Source organism: Protopterus annectens, chromosome 4.part0, assembly GCF_019279795.1.
Source record: "Protopterus annectens isolate FY-2018-M chromosome 4.part0, PAN1.0, whole genome shotgun sequence".
Taxonomy (NCBI): Eukaryota; Metazoa; Chordata; order Ceratodontiformes; family Protopteridae; genus Protopterus; species Protopterus annectens.
In genome coordinates, this window is record NC_056733.1 from 1,034,248,711 (window position 1) to 1,034,268,189 (window position 19,479).

Here is a 19,479-nt window from a genome sequence, read left to right on the forward strand (position 1 = left end):
GGATAAGTTGATCCAGGGCACTGGAGTTTATGAATTCCAGAAAGCGTTGAGCTAAGGAGTTGGTACACAAGTAGTTTTCCCAGTTAATGGTGGGGTAGATGAAGTCACCCATTATTAGGGGGTTTGGTTGAACCCTAATATTTTCCAGTACATCAAGAAAAGAGGAGTGGGAATCCTGGGGCATGGTGGGGGATCTGTAGCAAGCTACAATTTGGATTGCAGTTTTGCCCAGAGTTAGTTGCACTTGGATAACCTCGGATACATTATGCTGAGCACCTAGCCTGGAGGTGTGGATATCCTTAATGAATATGGACACACCTCTGCCTTTAGTGTTTCGGTCCAGGTTAGATGGCCGAAAAGTGTGGTATGAGTTATAGCCTGGTAGTGCAGGGGTGCTCTCTGGAGCATTGAAACAGGTCTCAGTCACTGCACAGATATTGATGTTCTCCATTTTAAGGAGTGCCTCAAGTGACTGCATTTTGAGATTTAGACTTCTAGCATTGAGTAGCATTACCCTATCCCCTCTGCCAATACTGCATCATCATCCTATCCTCTCTGCCAATCCTGCATAATTCTATCCCCTCTGCCAATACTGCATCATCCTATCCCCTCTGCCAATCCTGCATCATCTTATCCCCTCTGCCAATCCTGCATCATCCTATCCCCTATGCCAATCCTACATCATCCTATCCCCTCTGCCAATCCTGCATCATCATATCCCCTCTGCCAATCCTGCATCATCCTATCCCCTCTGCCAATCCTGCATCATCCTATCCCCTCTGCCAGTCCAGCATCATCCTATCCCCTCTGCCAATCCTGCATCATCCTATCCCCTCTACCAATACTGCAACATCCTATCCTCTCTGGTCATCCTGCATCACCTTATCCCCTCTGCCAATCCTGCATCATCCTACCCCCTCTGCCAGTATTGCAACATCCTATCCCCTCTGCTCATCCTGCATCACCTTATCCCTTCTGCCAGTACTGCATCATCCTACCCCCTCTGCCAGTACTGCACCATCCTATCCCCTCTGCCAATACTGCAACATCCTATCCCCTCTGCTCATCCTGCATCACCTTATCCCCTCTGCCAATCCTGCATCATCCTATCCCCTCTGACAATCCGGCATCATCCTATCCCCTTCTGCCAATCCTGCATCATCCTATTCCCTCTGCCAATTCTGCATCATCCTATTCCCTCTGCCAATCCTGCATCATCCTATCTCCTCTGCCAATCCTGCGTCATCCTATCCCCTCTGCCAATCCTGCATCATCTTATCCCCTCTGCCAATCCTGCATCATCCTATCCCCTCTGCCAATCCTACATCATCCTATCCCCTCTGCCAATCCTGCATCATCCTATCCCCTCTGCCAATCCTGCATCATCCTATTCTCTCTGCCAATCCTGCATCATCCTATCCCCTCTGCTAGTACTGCACCATCCTATCCCCTCTGCCAATCCTGCATCATCCTTACTCCCTCTCTCCTGACTGCTAAATCTCCAGCGCTGCTACCTACAGTACTGTTTATAATATGCTTAAATTGTACCAAGACACTAAAGGCTGTCATTAAATTTCATACACTAAATATACAAGTGTATGACCTTTACAGCTTTTCTTCTGATGTAAACCAAATAACTATTCTGTAAATGCTCTTTTTTGCCTTTTCAAAGTCATGCAGGTTTCTGGCTTCTGACCTAAATTGATTGATCATTTTCAACTGCAAACCTGAGATCTTCTATTTACATTGTTGTATGTAACTGTGGTACTCTTCTAATTCTTGTAATTGTAAATATTTGATTCTCTAGTTATTGTACTACATTATTGTTTATAACTGTGGACCTTTTCTCCTCAGGCCTCTGCTGAAAAGGGCATTAGCTCAGTCCAACCAACCCAGTCAACAAATGTCAAATAAATAAATAAATAAATAAATGTGATTCATAGGTTCACAGGTTCATAGGTAGGTACTAGGCTATTAGCCCTAGGGCCTATATAAGCCTATCCAAAAAGGTACCCTGGCATTCGCCACCCAAGAAAATTATTTTCCTGTGCCCCTGTCGAGCAGAGCCACAGAAGTGATCCCTGGGGTGGAGTTTCTATTTCCCATCCAATATCTATAATTCCAGAGTGGGAGATGATGTTGAAAGCCTTGGCAAGATCTAGATAAGTGTGTGAACCACCTTACCCTCATCTGTGCCTTTGGTGACTGTTTCAATCCTATCAAGAGCCACATAGTACAGATACCTATTATTTGTAGATAACTGGTGTAAGGCATGGAACCATTCCTGGACAGAATCCCAGTCCACTGCAGGATATACACACCGGAGGTAATAACAACACTGTGGACAACTGTTGACCAATTAGTCTTACCTGTACTATTGGAAAGTATTTTAAATGAGTCCTCTATAAGCCAATGAATGTGATGCTTAAGCCAGACTTGAATATTTTTTCACTATCGCCTCAGTAAGGGAAGACCTTGTATGTCAAATCTGATTAACTTGTACAAGGATTTCTGGGAAGAGGTGGACATGGGCTTGTCAGAGGATGAAGTGTTCTGGATCTTTCTAAGGCCTTTAACTCTGTTCAACATAGTTCAATCATCAAAATATCGAACAATACAAATGTCAGTAGGTATATTGTAAGGTAGATTAGTAACTGGCTGATGATCACAGCTTTTAGAATCAAAGCAGAAGATGTTACTTCAGTAGACTGCCTACTGTGGGAGTCACCCAAGTGTCAGTTTTAAGATCTGTTTTGTTTAATGTTTTTATGCCTTATTTCCCAGTAGAAGAGGGAGTTTGTGTCAGTGATTTAGCTGATTGTTCTACAATTGGGTCAGTTGTGTCTTCTGTTAATGATCAAGCCAGGATCCAAAGGTTGGTTGATAATGTATATCTTTGGCTAAAGAGCAGTTCTATGGAATTTAATGCTTACAAAACAAAAGTTATCATTTTTGGAAATAAAAACTTACCCCACATGCCATGAACTGTGTTATTCTAAATGGAGAATGTAAGATCAAGGACTTTTGGTTGACAGTGGGATTACTTATGAGAACAATTTACATATCATCATCAGTAAAGTTATTCAGCAACAAAGGATATTTTATGTTGCATTTACAGCAGTGAAGAATAATGTAATCAAGACCAGTTATTAAGACTTAAAAGAATGCAGAAATTGTTCACTGATTAGTAGAGTCAACCATCTAACTTACAAGGAAAGGCTAAGAGACATGTTATTGTAATCAATTAGCTATAGTCTAATTTGGATGACCTTATTTGAATATATAAATGTTTCAGAAATTCTTGCCTGGCAGCTGTGTTAGTAATTTTAGGTTAAACTATTCTGGAACAAGGAATTTCTGGCCTATATTGGCAATACTGGGCAGTGCATTGGTGCAGCGGTTAGCATTGCTGTCTCAGAGCAAGAGGTTCTCTGGTTTGATTCTCAGCTGGGGTGCCTTCTGTGCGGAGTCTGCATGTCCTCCCTGCATTCCTATGGGTTTCTTCCAGGTGATTCGGTTTCCTCCCATATTTTAAAGACATGCATCTGGAGCATTTATCCCTGGGCCTCTGCTGAAAATGGGCTCTGTCCCAGTAGGACTTTCCTGGTACACAAATGGTAAATAAATAAATGGAATATGTTAACTCTCCACTTTACAAAAGTGTTCTTGGAGAAAGTCATCCCATGGGATAGCAAGTAATCTATGGAAGAGATTACCATTATGAATTAGAATGACAGAATGTTTGGAGATATTTAAGGGATGCAGTGGATGACTGTATTGGTAGTAAGATATTTACCTTTGTTGTAAATGTTGGCAAACTCAAGTAAAGTTTCTTCAGAGCCATAAAGTTTGAAATATCTTGAACATTGAACATTGGACACACCTACATACACTTCTACATGCAATGTCATGCTATAGCCAGAACGTTGTTCATATTCAAAAGCCTGCATCTGTGCATAGGTCCAGCATTGAGGAATGCCAGGATCAAGAAGTAACAGGGGCAGGAGGCAATAGGGTCAACAAAACCCAGATGAGTGCCTGTTTGTTGGCCTCCCATAACCAGTTCCCACTGAATAAGATACAAATAGGATGACTGGGTTGTGGGAAGATAGATGGCCAGCAAAGAATGCAGTAAAACAATTAGAAAAAAAATATTCAAAATAAATCTCATTTAAATGTGTATTGAGCTACATTTGACCAACCAGAACCATGTGCAGCAAAACAAAAGTGCTGAAAAAGTGGGCAACAGTTGGTACAATAGCAAGATGTCATTTTTTTGCAATGATGATGGTTTTGGTTCAATAATGAAGCTACGAGTCAGGACAGCCAGTCAGAAAAAAATGACTACATTGTTTGGACAAGCTCTCCTTCCTAGGCAGGCGACTTTACTCCAGTAAAAACAATGACGTGTTTGCAGCAATCAAAGTCTTTTCACCATTCAAACATACTTTTGAGAGTCCCTCCGTATGCATACAGGGGGATTCTGGATAATGAACACTTACCTTCTCTGTTTAGAAGAAAGCATATACTGCCTACACATTAAGGTAGTTCAGTTTTCATTTTTTTCCATTTTATTCACTTTATTTATTATACAGTTATACTCTATACAATTTACTTTTAGCTGTTTTTTTTATCTCCTGGCAAAGTGAAATTCATTTCATATCCCCTTGTTTTATGGGTAGAGCAAATTAAAGTTATTTCAAGAGTTTTATCACTTGTTCAACCCAAAATGTCTTCATCAATTAAACTTTTCCCTCTTTAATATTAGAATGAATGTGGAGTCTACCATTCTGATATTTTATTTTGGTATGCAGAGAAGTAAAGCACAAACTATCATGGGTGTATCCAGGCATGCACCACATACATGCCGGCATACATGGCAAAGCACAAACTATCATGGGCGTATCCAGGCATACACCACATACATGCCAACATACATGTTTTGCAATGACATGGGTTTGACTAAGTAATTGCATATTTATTCTGATTTATGGAAATAATTTGTTAAACAGCACTGTTTAGGGGGTTGAGAGGGCTAATCCCACAGGAAAGAAGGCTACATTCTAGAAGCTAATATACGATTCCAGAAATACTGACTACACCTAAAAAGCATGCTGCATTCAGAAACATGTTGATGCTTGGTTGTATAACCACCTTCCCAAACAACCCCAAGTTATCTCCCTACTGCCCATGTCACAGCTTCTTTGACAGCTATAAACAAGTAGCACAGTGATGCCGTGACATACAACGCAACCTAACATGATCACTGCTACTGTGCATTGTGGGAGAAATGAGCATATCTGAAGTAGGACACAAACACCCCCCCTTCATATCTGGGAGAATTTTATAGATGAATGAAAATGGGGCAGGATTTTAGTGCAAGGACATGATGTCATGCCAACAGTGAGAAATGTAAGTAAAGATGCCATATCTGTGGGGAGTTTTTAGGTTCAGATGAAAAACAGGAGCATTCCAATGTATGGCAGGATACTGCCAATGAACATCTAATATCACCATACCTTGCTGCAGGCACAGGATATTCAGGCATCATTACTATCAAACACTTTCAATGGAGACACACAATATCATGGCATCTCTGTAGCAGGGAATGGTATTGCATTACTTTTGTGCATGTCATCTATGATGAAAGGAGGTACAGCCAGCACAGCTAGCTGGAATTTTGCAAATTTATTTAACATTTGTTTACCTGGAAAGTCCGACTTGGAATAAAGCCAATTTTCAGCAGAGGCCCAGAGAGAACACTCCTGATGTATGTCTTTCTAACATGGGAGGAAACCAGAGTACCCGGAGAAAACCCACACGAATGCAAGGAGGACATGTAGACTCTGCACAGAAGGCACTCCACCCAGAATCAAACCGGAGAGCCTCTTGCTGTGAGGCAACAATGCTACCACTGCACCACTGTGCCATCCAATAATTATATGTCATTTGTGTATATCAAATTGATTTATACAATCACATTTAATTTCAATCAGGATATTGAGAACCCTTGGAAGAGCCTTAAGGTAGCTGACAGGAGTGTCTGGTGGCAGTCATGACTACCTACTACCTTATAGTCTGTGCAGAAGGGAGCATAGCTTGTAAACCTGTGGCAGCCTTACCCAGGCAGATGTATGTGTGTGTGTGTGTGTGTGTGTGTGTGTGTGTGTGTGTGTGTGTGTGTGTGTGTGTGTGCAAATCAAATCTCAAAGAGTGTGTTTGTCAGCTATTTGGACAGGGATACAAAGAACTGGTTGGATAGCGAGGGTGCTGGAGGCCTTGGCTTGGACATTCAGCTGAGATCGCAACTCTGTAGCTGTGCTAGTGGGGAGTCTTACTGGGGATCTGGAGAAAGAGGGAGAAACCATCCCCGGACCGACTGTGGTCTCTGTGTGCACTTAAGGGAAATTGCACTTGATGCAGAGAGCTGCATCTGGAAATATTGTGTGTACCTGTCATCCTCTCAGTGAACGTACCTCACTGTTGCCAGTGGTGAGGATTGAGGGTCCTTGATTACTGGTCCAGTGGAGGGTCACCACATCATCATCAAACCTGGAAATGATATCTTCAAGGACGTTATTCAAATGAAATTTGTTGTTTTGAGTTAAATTTCCTTGGTACGTGGTTGTGAAATTGATGGCACTTAAGCAGATGATGCATAAGTGGAATTAGGTTAGTGAATGAAACTGATCATCATGACTTACTGTAAGGTTATATAATCTTAAAATGCATTATAACAGTTAAGGGGTGCACGGAGCAAAGTCTGCTGCATAGAGATAAGAGCTTCCCACTACTTCACTCACGTTTTTTCCTTCATTTCCAATCTCAGAATTGAATCTGCTTAAGTGTGGTTAGCAGGCATTGATTTTATAACCTATATTCCATTACAGCACTTAATATGGAGATATGTTACTGTTCCAATTAAACTTTGTCAAAACAGATAAATGTAGCATGTCAAACTACAGAGCATTCATACAGATGAGTGTGTAACAAGGCAGCATTGGTAAGTTATACAGCTGCCTATTAGCTTTAGCTCTGTAAAGCTTAACAGGTCAATACTTTTTTTCAGCAGCACCTATGATCATTAGAGGGAGACTGAAGAATTAAAGTGGAAACCATGGGATCTCCTTCTAAGTCAGTTACTAAGGCTGGTCTTCATAAACACAGGTGCAGAGCGGAACAGGATTAGTGCGCAGGGCACCTACATACCCAAGCCCCGAATAATTTATAAAAATCTGAATAAAATGATGCAAGAACAAATATGTGGTCTTGCCCTCTTGTGTAAGCACTGCCTTCCATGTACAAAGTACATATGTGAACCACCCCCTTGGGATCATACATGACTTAAGAAACCAGCACTGGACTACTGGCTTCTCCCGATGTAGTAACCAATGGGACAGCATCGCTGCACTACACGATGGCGCTCTGCTTGTCGATGCAGCGATCCCTCTTCCCTACTAATATGTCACCCAGCGCACTGTGTGCTGTTAAAAGCAATAAGAAGAAAACGTACATCTCCGCTGCACAGGGAGAAACATCCCTACCAGCAGTGCTGCTCCCTACAGTGAAGTGCAAGCAAATCTGCTACCACACACAAAACTGGCTTGCCTCCACACAGTGTTGCTGGCAAGTACCAGCCAAGAGGAGCTCATACAGCACCAGTTTCACTCTCTATCATATTATGGTAATAATCTCCAGTCTATTGTCTTGCTTATGAAGGGAAAGACTTTTACGAATCACTCCTAGATATCATGGTGGACCTCAGCACAGCAATGACAGGTCGCTTAATAAAGCTTACTAATCTTACCTGCACATAGCTACTTAGTTGTTGTGTCTTTCGGCTTTTCCCAATTAGGGGTCTAGCTTTCTAAGCTGCCTGGCACTGCTGTAATGTATAGCAATGATATACTAAATGATAGTCCCTCATTTCCAAACAGAAGAGTGCCTCCTACACAGTGGTGTGCTAACTGTCTCTCTATGCCATTCAAGACAATAAGATGTATGTTATATGAAACCATGGACAACCTAGATTCATGGCTATGTATCACAGAAGTTCACAGTGGTGTAACCGACATAGTGTACATAATTCATGTCTGCATCAATGTCAGTGAAATCCACACTGAATGCATATATCCACAGCTGCTACAGTGTGTTGTCATTTTATGTAACTCACAGCTGATCAAAGCTACTGCCTTATGCATTGTAAAGTGTAAAGGAGATGAAGTTCCAAGTTACTGAGTTCAATTCCCTGGTGCTGACCTCCTCAGTCACATGTCCTACTAGAAATCAGTGCCAGTTCAGTTTTTGTTTATGTGCTGTCTGTAACTCTGTGTGTTTTTCTCTTTTCTCCACAGTTATGTGACCATGAAGTTACTATACATATGTAAGGTGGTTTGAGAGGTTAAGTCCACAACATATTTTTTTAAATAGGTTTTATGTATCTGAAGCTTCAGTTTCTTTTATTCAGTTGAAGCTTCAGGCAATTTAAATTCAATGAAACGCAGATGAAGCAATCAAGCATTTTTGTCCACAGCATAAGGGCACATTATGGTTACATAGGGGTACATAATGACACATAAGGGTGCATAACTGATTCATTGTTTTCCTATTGTGCTCATTGTCAACAATTCCATGGAGTGCAGGGCCCAGCATTTCTGAATGATTACTGTATATTCATTACAGTGTTATATTAAATACAGTAGTTCCAAGTCTTTTTAAATATTCCACCATGGCAGCTTGTCAATGCAAAAACAAATGCCTGGAGAGAAAAAAAGCAACATAATTTTATTCAGCATGAGCAGGTAAGGCTAGCGCTGTGGTACGGCAGTTAACCTGGCTTACAGCATTTACTTTACTAGTTCAATACTCAGCTGAAGGTGACTTTGGTGCAAAGTCATCCACTTCCTTTCACATCCAAAAGAAATGAAAATAGGTGAACTAGCTCTCAGGTGTGTCAAGGACTTTGTCTTACCTTATTCTTATTGCTACCTGAAACAGTCTCCAGCCCCCAGCAAGCCTGAAAAGGATAAAGTGTGTACTGAACATGGAGGACTGACTGAATAAAAGAATAAGGAAGCAAGTAGCAAGATATGAAAATCATTTCTTATTCAAGGTGATAATGCAATACAAAATGTGCTGAATTGTCAGACAGGCTATCAAACAGCCCTGGGGGGGGGGGGGGGGGCAACAAGCATCAAAAAATAAGAGACAGACAGTACAGTGAACAAATACATTATTACATGTATAACATCGTGTTTTTGTGTTTTAACACAGGTAATACTTACTCTTTGTTAAAATTTGGCAACAATGCTGTATTAGACTTTAAAAAGTCTGAGTTTTTTTCCTGGCTCTGTGCTCTACTGATTTCAGAAGCACTGCCAGGAATTACCGTACTACCTTTTATCACCTCTGTTTTGTCAAGAGCTGGTAGATTGTCACTGCTTAGTCTGTCCTCTAAAGACATGTTTGCAAAGTCCTCTGTTGCCTATGAAATGGAAAAGGATAAATATAAAATTATTGTACATTCCAAGTTTGTAATAAATAAATAAGCAAAACAGAAGCACCTTTAATAAAATAGATGATTACTTAAATAACAAACTCAAGATTTATTGCATAGTAGTGATGGGAAGATCTCAACAGTTAAGTCTGGGAGGTACTTTATGGCTACCTGAAGACAAGGAAAGTATGTTACCTTACTGACAATCACCTGCACTATCCAAGCCATAATTTCTTACATTGTAGACCCTTACCTGAAAAGGTACAGCTGTAAGGAAGGGAGCATCTTACCGCCATGACAACTGGCCCACTCATTTGGGTTGTCAGTTGTTGATCGCTGGCATTGCCTCTATTCTTCTCCTACTACAGAGGGAAGACAGTAAGGTGGTTAACTCAAACGACAGTGCCCTCAGCCTGGCTTTACACCTCACAGTGATGAAACCCTGACTAAGACTGAGAGGGTCTGCTTCAATTTGTAACTTGAGTGACAAAGGAAACAGGTAGGAGAGGATGACTATGGGTGACTGACGCTGGCTCACCCATCCTGGGGTGGAGGTAGTGGGTCAAGTTCATTGCAGTGCTGACACCTTCTGGAGAGAGACAGGTGGATGGCAGGTAGTGTGCAGGATGGGGACATGTGCTTCTTTGTGCCAAACTCCATCGGAGTGTCTGGCTTCATGGGGTGTACATGGGAATGTATGTGCTCTCAGAAAAGATAAGGCAGGCCCTTGCAAACCTTTACAAAAACATGTTAGGCACCAGAGAAAGGGCTAGGGGCAAAAAGAGAAAAACCCTGATGGCTACCTGGATGATGACAGAATACCCTCCTTGTGACTGGCTTTCACACAATGGGGAATGAATGGTTGAAGTTATTATGGTTTGGCTGATACCTGGTAATCAATGGGGAATAAAAATAATTTAAAAATGAGGGTGTGCCTACAAACCTGTAGTACAGAACAGAAATGAATAACAATGTTCATCTGTTGATACAACTAGAACAATAAGTAAGCATGGAACATATGAACTGCATATAGTTTAAAAGCATTGTAATACATGCTGAATAAAACTGCCAAAAAGAATTTGGAGCAATTTCATTACACTAAGTCTGTACACGTTATAGGTTGCTTGCCTCAATGAGGGATGCAGGTTGCTACACAGTGTGTTGCTTTGAAACATAGTACGATTCCTCTGATCTAGACCTTCAGAATGAGGGTTCTAGCTGATCTGCCCTGTATGTACATCATGGAACTTACTAAAATTTAAATGTTGCAAATGATTTAATGAGTGTTTAGTCTTTAAAATCTTTGGGCATGTTGTTCAAGCAGTCAAAACTACTGCTGCTGTGACTTCCTCGTCCTCATCTTGTGAAAATAGTAACAGGGTACCAGAGTTAGTAAAAGAGTGAACTAATGACATGGGTCTACGCTGTCCTGCTATGAAATATACTTCAAGAATCCAAATTACGACAAGAAAGTGCTGGCCTAAATCCCCTAGGAATGTTACTAGTCAAAATGTGACTAGTGAAAACTGTGGTGTGGGACAGAAGTAATGTTTACTTGAGGACAGTGTTGAGGGTCTTGGAGGATGAACGAGTTACCCACATTAGATTTTGTTGATAAATATGTTTAGGAGACACAAAAACGAAACACAAAAGCGCTTTGCGGGAGGTGACGGTATCATGTATGACACCTCAATGAATGCTAATAATGTACTCCGTTTGCAGTACGGAAACTGATATTGAAGAGGGTCCTATTTTGTTAAAGATAATAGATACTTGTCTCCTGCAGGAAATACATTTTTGGGACCTACACTTGGTAATATTTCCCAGTAGTAAATGTGCTACTTATAATACAAGAGGTACCAAAGGGAGGGGGGATTTATGATAACCAGGACCTACACTTGGTAATAGTTCCCAGTAGTAAATGTGTTGATATCCTGGTACTGGAAGCTGACTGTTATGGTGCTTCAGAGGTACCAAAGGGAGGAGGGGTTTATGTTAACCAGGACCTACACTCGTTAATATTTCACAGTAGTAAATGTGCTACGTATAATACAAGAGGTACCAAAGGGAGGGGGGGGGGGTTATGTTAACCAGGACCTACACTCAGTAATATTTCCCAGTAGTAAATGTGTTGATATCCTGGTACTGGAAGCTGACTGGTGTAGTGCTTCAAAGGTACCAAAGGGAGGGGGGTTTATGTTAACCAGGACCTACACTCGGTAATAATTCCCAGTAGTAAATCTGCTACTTATAACACAAGAGGCACCAAAAAGAGGGGGGTTTATAGTAACCAGGACCTACACTCGGTAATATTTCCCCGTAGCAAATGTGTTGATATCCTGGTACTGGAAGCTGACTGGTGTGGTGCTTCAGAGGTAGCAAAGTGTGTGGGGGGGTTATGTTAACTAGGACCTACACTCGGTAATATTTTCCAGTAGTAAATGTGTTGATATCTTGGTACTGGAAGCTGACTGGTGTGGTGCTTCAGAGGTACCAAAGGGAGGGGGGGGGATTTATGTTAACCATGACCTAGATTCGCTAATATTTCCCAGTAGTAAATGTGCTACTTATAATACAAGAGGTACCAAAGGGAAGGGGGTTCATGTTTACCAGGACCTACACTCGGTAATATTTCCCAGCAGTAAATGTGCTACTTATAATACAAGAGGTACCAAAGAGAGGGGGGTTTATGATAACCAAGACCTATACATGGTAATATTTCCCAGTAGTAAATGTGTTGATATTCTGGTACTGGAAGCTGACTGGTGTGTTGCTTCTGAAGTACCAAAGGGAGGGGTGGTGTATTTTAACCAAGGCCTACACTCTGTAATATTTCCCAGTAGTAAATGTGTTGTTATCCTGGTACTGGAAGCTGACTGGTATGGTGCTTCTGACGTACCAAAGGGAAGGGGGGGTTTCTGTTAACCAGGTCCTACACTCGGTAATATTTCCCAGTAGTAAATGTGTTGACATCCTGGTATTGGAAGCTGACTGGTGTGGTGCTTCAGAGGTTCCAAAGGGGGGGGGGGGTTATGTTACCCAGGATATATACGTGGTAATATTTCCCAGTAGTAAATGTGTTGATATCCTGGAACTGGAATCTGACTGGCATGGTGCTTCAGAGGTACTAAATGGAGGGGGGATTTATGTTACCCAGGATGTACACTCGGTAATATTTCCCAGTAGTAAATGTGCTACTTATAATGCAAGATGTACCAAGGGAAGGGGGGGGGGCATTATGTTAACAAGGATCTACACTTGGTAATATTTCCCAGTGGAAAATGTGTTGATATTCTGGTACTGGAAGCTGACTAGTGTGGTGCTTCAGAGGTACCAAAGGGATGAGGGGTTTATGTTAACCAGGACCTACACTTGGTAATATTTCCCAGTAGTAAATGTGCTACTTATAAAACAAGAGGTAACAAATGGGGGGGGGGGGGTTATGTTAACCATGACCTAGATTCGCTAATATTTCCCAGTAGTAAATGTGCTACTTATAATACAAGAGGTGCCAAAGGGGTGCGGGAGAATCTATGTTAACCTAGACCTACACTCAGTAATATTTCCCAGTAGTAAATGTATTGATATCCTGGTACTGGAAGCTGACTGGTATGGTGCTTCAGAGGTACCAAAGGGAGGGGGGGGTTATGTTCACCAGGACCTACACTCTGTAATATTTCCCAGTAGTAAATGTGCTACTTATAATACAAGAGGTACCAATGGGACGGGGGGGGGGGGGTTCATGTTAACCAGAACCTACACTCGGTAATATTTCCCAGTAGTAAATGTGCTAATTATAATACAAGAAGTACCAAATGGAGGGGGGATTAATGTTAAGCAGGACCTACACTCGGTAATATTTCCCAGTAGTAAATTTGCTACTTATAATACAAGAGATACCAAGGGGAGGCGGGTTATGTTAACCAGGACCTACACTCGGCAATTTTTCCCACTAATAAATGTGCTACTTATAATACAAGAGGTACCAAAGAGAAGGGGGGGTTATGATAACCAGGACCTACACTCAGTAATATTTCCCAGTAGTAAATGTGCTACTTATAATACAAGAGGTACCAAAGGGAGGGGGGATTTATGATAACCAGGACCTATACATGGTAATATTTCCCAGTAGTAAATGTGTTGTTATCCTGGTACTGGAAGCTGACTGGTATGGTGCTTCTGACGTACCAAAGGGAAGGGGGGGGGTTTATGTTAACCAGGACCTACACTCGGTAATATTTCCCAGTAGTAAATGTGTTGACATCCTGGTACTGGAAGCTGACTGGTGTGGTGCTTCACAGGTTCCAAAGGGGGGGGGGGGGTTATGTTACCCAGAACATATACGTGGTAATATTTCCCAGTAGTAAATGTGTTGATATCCTGGCACTGGAAGCTGACTGGCATGGTGTTTCAGAGGCACTAAACGGAGGGGGGATTTATGGTAACCAGGACGTATACTCGGTAATATTTCCCAGTAGTAAAGGTGCTACTTATAATACAGGAGGTACCAAAGGGAGGGGGGATTTGCAGAAAAGAGGAAAATCCCAGGATGCAAAAAACCCCCTTACTAGCCTCAGTAAGAAACTGAGATGCCTCATAAAATCCTCCAAAGCTAGTTACGAAAATAAAATTGCCAAAGATTCCAAAGACAACCACAAAGCATTCTATAATTATGTCAAGAATCTAAATGGCAATTCTCAGATCTGTTCTGAGCTAAAACAGAATGGCATTAAATATACTGATTCGAAGGATATTGTCAATATCCTGGCAGATCGATTCAGTGCCAACTTCACCCCACTCTCACCCCCTAAATGGCCCATCTCAATACCGGAAGATTGCCAAATTCCAGTAATAACGGCCACACAGGTACAAAACGCACTCTCTAAAGCCAAGAATACAGCATCCATGGGACCAGATGATATACCGGGCTGTGTACTACATGAACTCCAATATGAACTGGCACCTCACCTAAGTGTTATGTTTAATCATAGCCTCACCTCAGGTTTCATGCCCACTGAGTGGCGCAGAGCTACAGTTATCCCAATCCACAAGGGGGGATCCACCTTGGATCCCGGAAACTACCGTCCCATCAGTCTGACAAGCCTTATCTGCAAGGCCATGGAGTGTATTATCATGGAACTTATAAACAAAGACATTGGCAACCTTCAAACACTGGACCCCACCCAGTTTGGGTTTGTGAAGGGCCGATCTTGTCTCCTGAACCTGATTGACTTCTTTGAATCAGTCTCCAGAGCCATGGACAAGGGTAAGGTGGTTCACACAGCCTATCTAGACCTTGCCAAGGCCTTTGACACCACCCCCCACTCTGGAATCATAGATAAACTTACTAAGTCAGGCATTAATCCTTATGTCACCCAATGGGTTGCTAAATGGCTTACTGATAGAACCCACACTGTAAAAGTAGCCGACTCCAAATCCAGCTCCAGACAAGTGACAAGTGGAGTACCTCAAGGTTCAGTCCTGGGGCCGCTCTTGTTTGGCATCTACTTCTCTGAAGTACAGGTCAACACTAAGGGACTCTGGCTAACAAAGTTTGCAGATGACTGCAAACTGGGACCCATTATTGAATCCCCAAATGATGTGGATACTCTACAAAAGGGCCTTACAGAAACAGATGCTTGGTGCCAGAGCCATGGGCTCAAGCTCAATGCCAAGAAATGTATTGTTATCCCCTTTGGGAAAAAACATGTATCCATGAATTACCATATAGGTGGCAGTACACTTAACACAGAAAGTGTGATAAGAGACTTAGGGACACAGGTGGACAGTGGTCTCACCTTCGATAACCACATCGCCACAACAGTCAGGAAATCCTTCTATGAGGCACACCTCATCACGAAGGGATTTTCATCCAGAAAAAAGGAGGTCATTGTCCCACTGTACTCATCCCTCATTAGACCCATTATAGAATACAACGCCCCATTTGGTATGTACCTCTCAAGACATCTGCAACAACTGGAAAGGCCTCAGAAATACCTCATTAAAAGAATCACAGGCCTAAAGCAGATGCCCTACGCTGACCGCCTTAAAAAACTCCAGCTATACTCTGTCGCATATCGTCTACTCAGAGGCGATCTCTGCTTAACATACAAGGCCATGTCAAACCCAGAGCTGTTGGACATGCTACACTTAAAGAAATCCCAATCCCTCAGAGCTACACGCTCCAGGGATCTAAACCTTGTCATCACAATAAACAAAACATGTTGGAGGGACAGGTTCCTGACCCAGAGACTCCCCAGACTCTGGAATAGATTGCCCATACATGTCAAGCAGAGTGCCTCTTTGGACCTCTTCAAGAGGAACCTTGACGATTGGATGGGAGAAAGGAAATTCACCCCAGGGATCACGTCAGTTGCCCTGCTAGACAGGGGTCCAGGAAAGTAAATAATGTGGGAAGAAATAGCCAGGGAATTGTTATGGCTAGGCTTGTATAGGCCCTAGGGCTGATAGCCTAGTACCAACCTATGAACCTATGTTAACCAGGAACTACACTCGGTAATATTTCACAGTGATAAATGTGTTACTTATAATACAAGAGGTACCAAAGGGAGGGGGGGGTTTATGTTAACCAGGACCTAAACTCGGTAATATTTCTCAGTAGTAAATGTGTTGATATCCTGGTACTGAAAGGTGACTGGTATGGTGCTTCAGTGATACCAAAGTGGGGGGGGGGGGTTATGTTAACTAGGAACTACACTCGGTAATATTTCTCAGTAGTAAATGTGTTGATATCCTGGTACTGGAAGCTGACTGGTGTGGTGCTTCAGAGGTACCAAATGGAGGGTGGATTTATGTTAGCTAGGACCTACACTCGGTAATATTTCCCAGTAGTAAATGTGCTACTTATTTATTTATTTTATTTTTATTTTATTTTACATTTGTTAACCGGGTTAGTCTGGCTGAGCTTTTGGCTCATTTTCAGCAGAGACCCGGGGAGAAAAGCTCCTCAGGGCTAGAAAACAATTTATTAAATTTTAGTAACATAGTAGTAACAATCAGCTATGGGATCTTACAAGCAGAGACCTGGAAAGAAAAAAGCTCCTCAGGCAATTCAGTTATACAGAGTATTAACAACTGGCAGACAAGTATGTGAGTTGTTACAAACAAGGTTTTAAACAATTAGCAGAAGAGAATATGACTAGTTACAATATTATTTAAGCTGCTTACAGCAAAATTAGTTAATAGTTAGGCAGATGCTTATTTAAAGTGGGTAGGATCTAGTTGTATAGGAGTTTGGAAACAAGAAATGAAGGTAAGAATGGCTAGTAGGAGATGTAGGGGAGGTAGAGTATAGGAGACAGACTAGACAGGTAGGTTGTTTTGAGACTGTAAGAATTAAGAGTGGTTGGAGATAGAGGAAGGGAAGAGGTAGAAGAGGCAGGGGAATAGTGTTAGAGATGTATTGAATGAGGTGGTGAAAAAGGTGAAAGGATGGTGGTTTCAGGGTGGTTGGTTACAGTGGCAAGACCACTTGGTTTTTAGGTACTTCCTTGTGGCTAATTTGAAACCTTTGCTATGCTGGAGGGATTTTATTTCCAAGGGGAGTTGATTCCAGGATGTAGCTGGGTTATAGTTATAGAGAAGGCAGTCTATTTTGGTTTTGAGTTTGTAGATGTCTAATAATTCTTGATTTGAGCTGTGTACCATCCTTGCAGGGTAATATTTGGATATGATAGTGGAGAGGCTGGGGCAGAAGGAGGGTAAATAGAGTGGATGATTTGTAGTTGGTATAGTTGGAGCAGCTGAGGGAATTCTAGCCAGTCTAGTTGCTGTAGTGCTAAGCAGTGGTGTGACTTGTAGGGTTGGTTAGCTGCAAATCTGGCGATCTTATTATAGGTAGTTTCAATCTTGGAAATGTGTATAATTAAGTTTTTGAATATGTGGCAGCTGTACAGGAGTGTTGGGAGTAATAAAGCCTGGGAGAGTTATTCGGGCAGTGTTAGTTAAGTATTTTTTGCTACGGAAAAGGTGTCCAAGTTTCTGATGAGTTCTTTTTACTGAGTTAGTAATATGGAGATCAAACTTAAGCTGATCATGTATTGTAACAAATAGCAATTTAGTACTAGACTCAGCTGAGATGATAGTGTTGTTACAGGATAAGATGGCAAATGTACTTTTGAGTGTGGTGATGTTTTTAGGGAGGAAGAGTAGGAGCTTAGTTTTTTTTGGATTAAGTATTAGTTTGTATCACTAAGCCAAGTTTCAATGGTGTAGAAGGATGCCTGGGTAGTTGAGTGGAGGTCAGGTGTGTTGTCAGCAATGATTATAACAGCTGAGTCATCAGAATATTGCACAAGAGATGACTGGAGACAAGAGGAGTAGAGCAAGTTGATGAAAATATTAAAGAGTATTGGTCCAAGTATGGACCCTTGGGAGACTCCCATTTGTACAGTGAGAGGGGAGGATAGTGCAGAGAGACATTTAACTGATTGCTGATGGGTAGAGAGATAGCTGGAGAACCAGGAGATAGTAGGGGGAGAGAAATGTGAGTTTATCTAGAAGGAGTGAGTGAGAGTCAGTGTCAAAGGCTTTAGAAAGGTCAAGGAATAGGCATGAGACAAGTTTATTGTTATCACGAGCTAGAGACACTATGCTGATGAATGATATGAGTGCAGTAGTTGTACTATGCTTGGGATGGAAACCATGCTTTGTGGGTGTGAGAAAGTTTTCCAGGTGAAGGTAATGCATTACCTGCTTGTGAATGCATTTCTCTAGGATTTTTGAGAGTAGAGAGAGTATGGCAATCGGTCTAAAGTTGGATACATCTGAGGAGTTTCCCCTTTGTGAATGGGTAGAGTAAAGAAATTCTTCCATACAGTGGGGACAATGGATTCACAAATGGATCGGTTGATTAACATGGATACAGGATAGGCAAGAGGTTCAGAGGCAATCTGCAGGAAGGAAGAGGGTAACTTGTCAACAGATGGGGGAACAAGGTTTAAGTTTAGACAGTAATGGCTTTACATAGTTAGTTGATACTGCTTTTAGAGAGAAGTAGTTAGGAGGGTTTGGAAAAGGTATAGAGTTTGTGGGGTGCTAGTGTTGTTTCTGGGGGGGGGGAGAATTTATTATAATACAAGAGGTACCAAAGGGGGGTGTTTATGTTAACCAAGACCTACATTCGGTAATATTTGCTGTAGTAAATGTGCTACTTACAATATAAGAGGTACCAAAGGGAGGGGGGATTTATATTAACCAGGACATACACTCGGTAATATTTCCCAGTAGTAAATGTGCTACTTATGATACAAGAGGTACCAAATGGAGGGGGGGGGGTATGTTTACCAGGACCTACTCTCGGTAATTTTTCCCAGTAGTAAATGTGCTACTTATAATACAAGAGGTACCAAAGGGAGGGGGGTTTCTGTTAACCAGGACCTATACTCAGTAATATTTCCGAGTAGTAAATTTGCCACTTATAATACAATAGGTACCATAGGGAGGGGAGGTTTATGCTAACTAGGGCCTACACTCGGTAATATTTTCCAGTAGTAAATTTGCTACTTATAATACAAGAGTTACCAAAGAAAGGGGAGGGGTCTATGTTAACCAGGACCTACACTCGGTAATATTTCCCAGTAGTAAATGTGTTGATATCCTGGTACTGGAAGCTGACTAGTGTGGTGCTTCAGAGGTACCAAAGGGAGGGGGGGGGTTTATGTTAACCAGAACCTACACTAGGTAATATTTCCCAATAGTAAATGTACCACTTATAATACAAGGGGTATCTAAGGGATGGGGGCTTATTTTAACCAGACCTACACTTGGTAATATTTCCCATTAGTAAATGTGTTGATATCTTGGTACTGGAAGCTGACTGGAATGGTGCTTCAGAGGTACCGGGGGGGGGGGGTTATGCTACCTAGGACCTACACTCGGTAATATTTCCCAGTACTAAATGTGCTACTTATAATACAAGAGGTACCAAAGGGGGGGGGGTTATGTTAACCAGGACCTACACT

At 41.9% G+C, this 19,479-nt stretch overlaps 1 protein-coding gene across 2 annotated transcripts in view; it reads right to left on the reverse strand.

The window, feature by feature from the left end:
• The window catches only part of LOC122799721 (protein bicaudal C homolog 1-like), a 1,306,264-nt gene that overhangs the window by 356,047 nt on the left and 930,738 nt on the right, over positions 1 to 19,479 (reverse strand). For both annotated transcript variants that reach the window (XM_044068975.1, XM_044068974.1), the window contains exon 13: positions 9,285 to 9,484. In XM_044068975.1, coding sequence (XP_043924910.1) covers positions 9,285 to 9,484 — 200 coding nt within the window. The remainder of the gene's footprint in view (positions 1 to 9,284; positions 9,485 to 19,479) is intronic.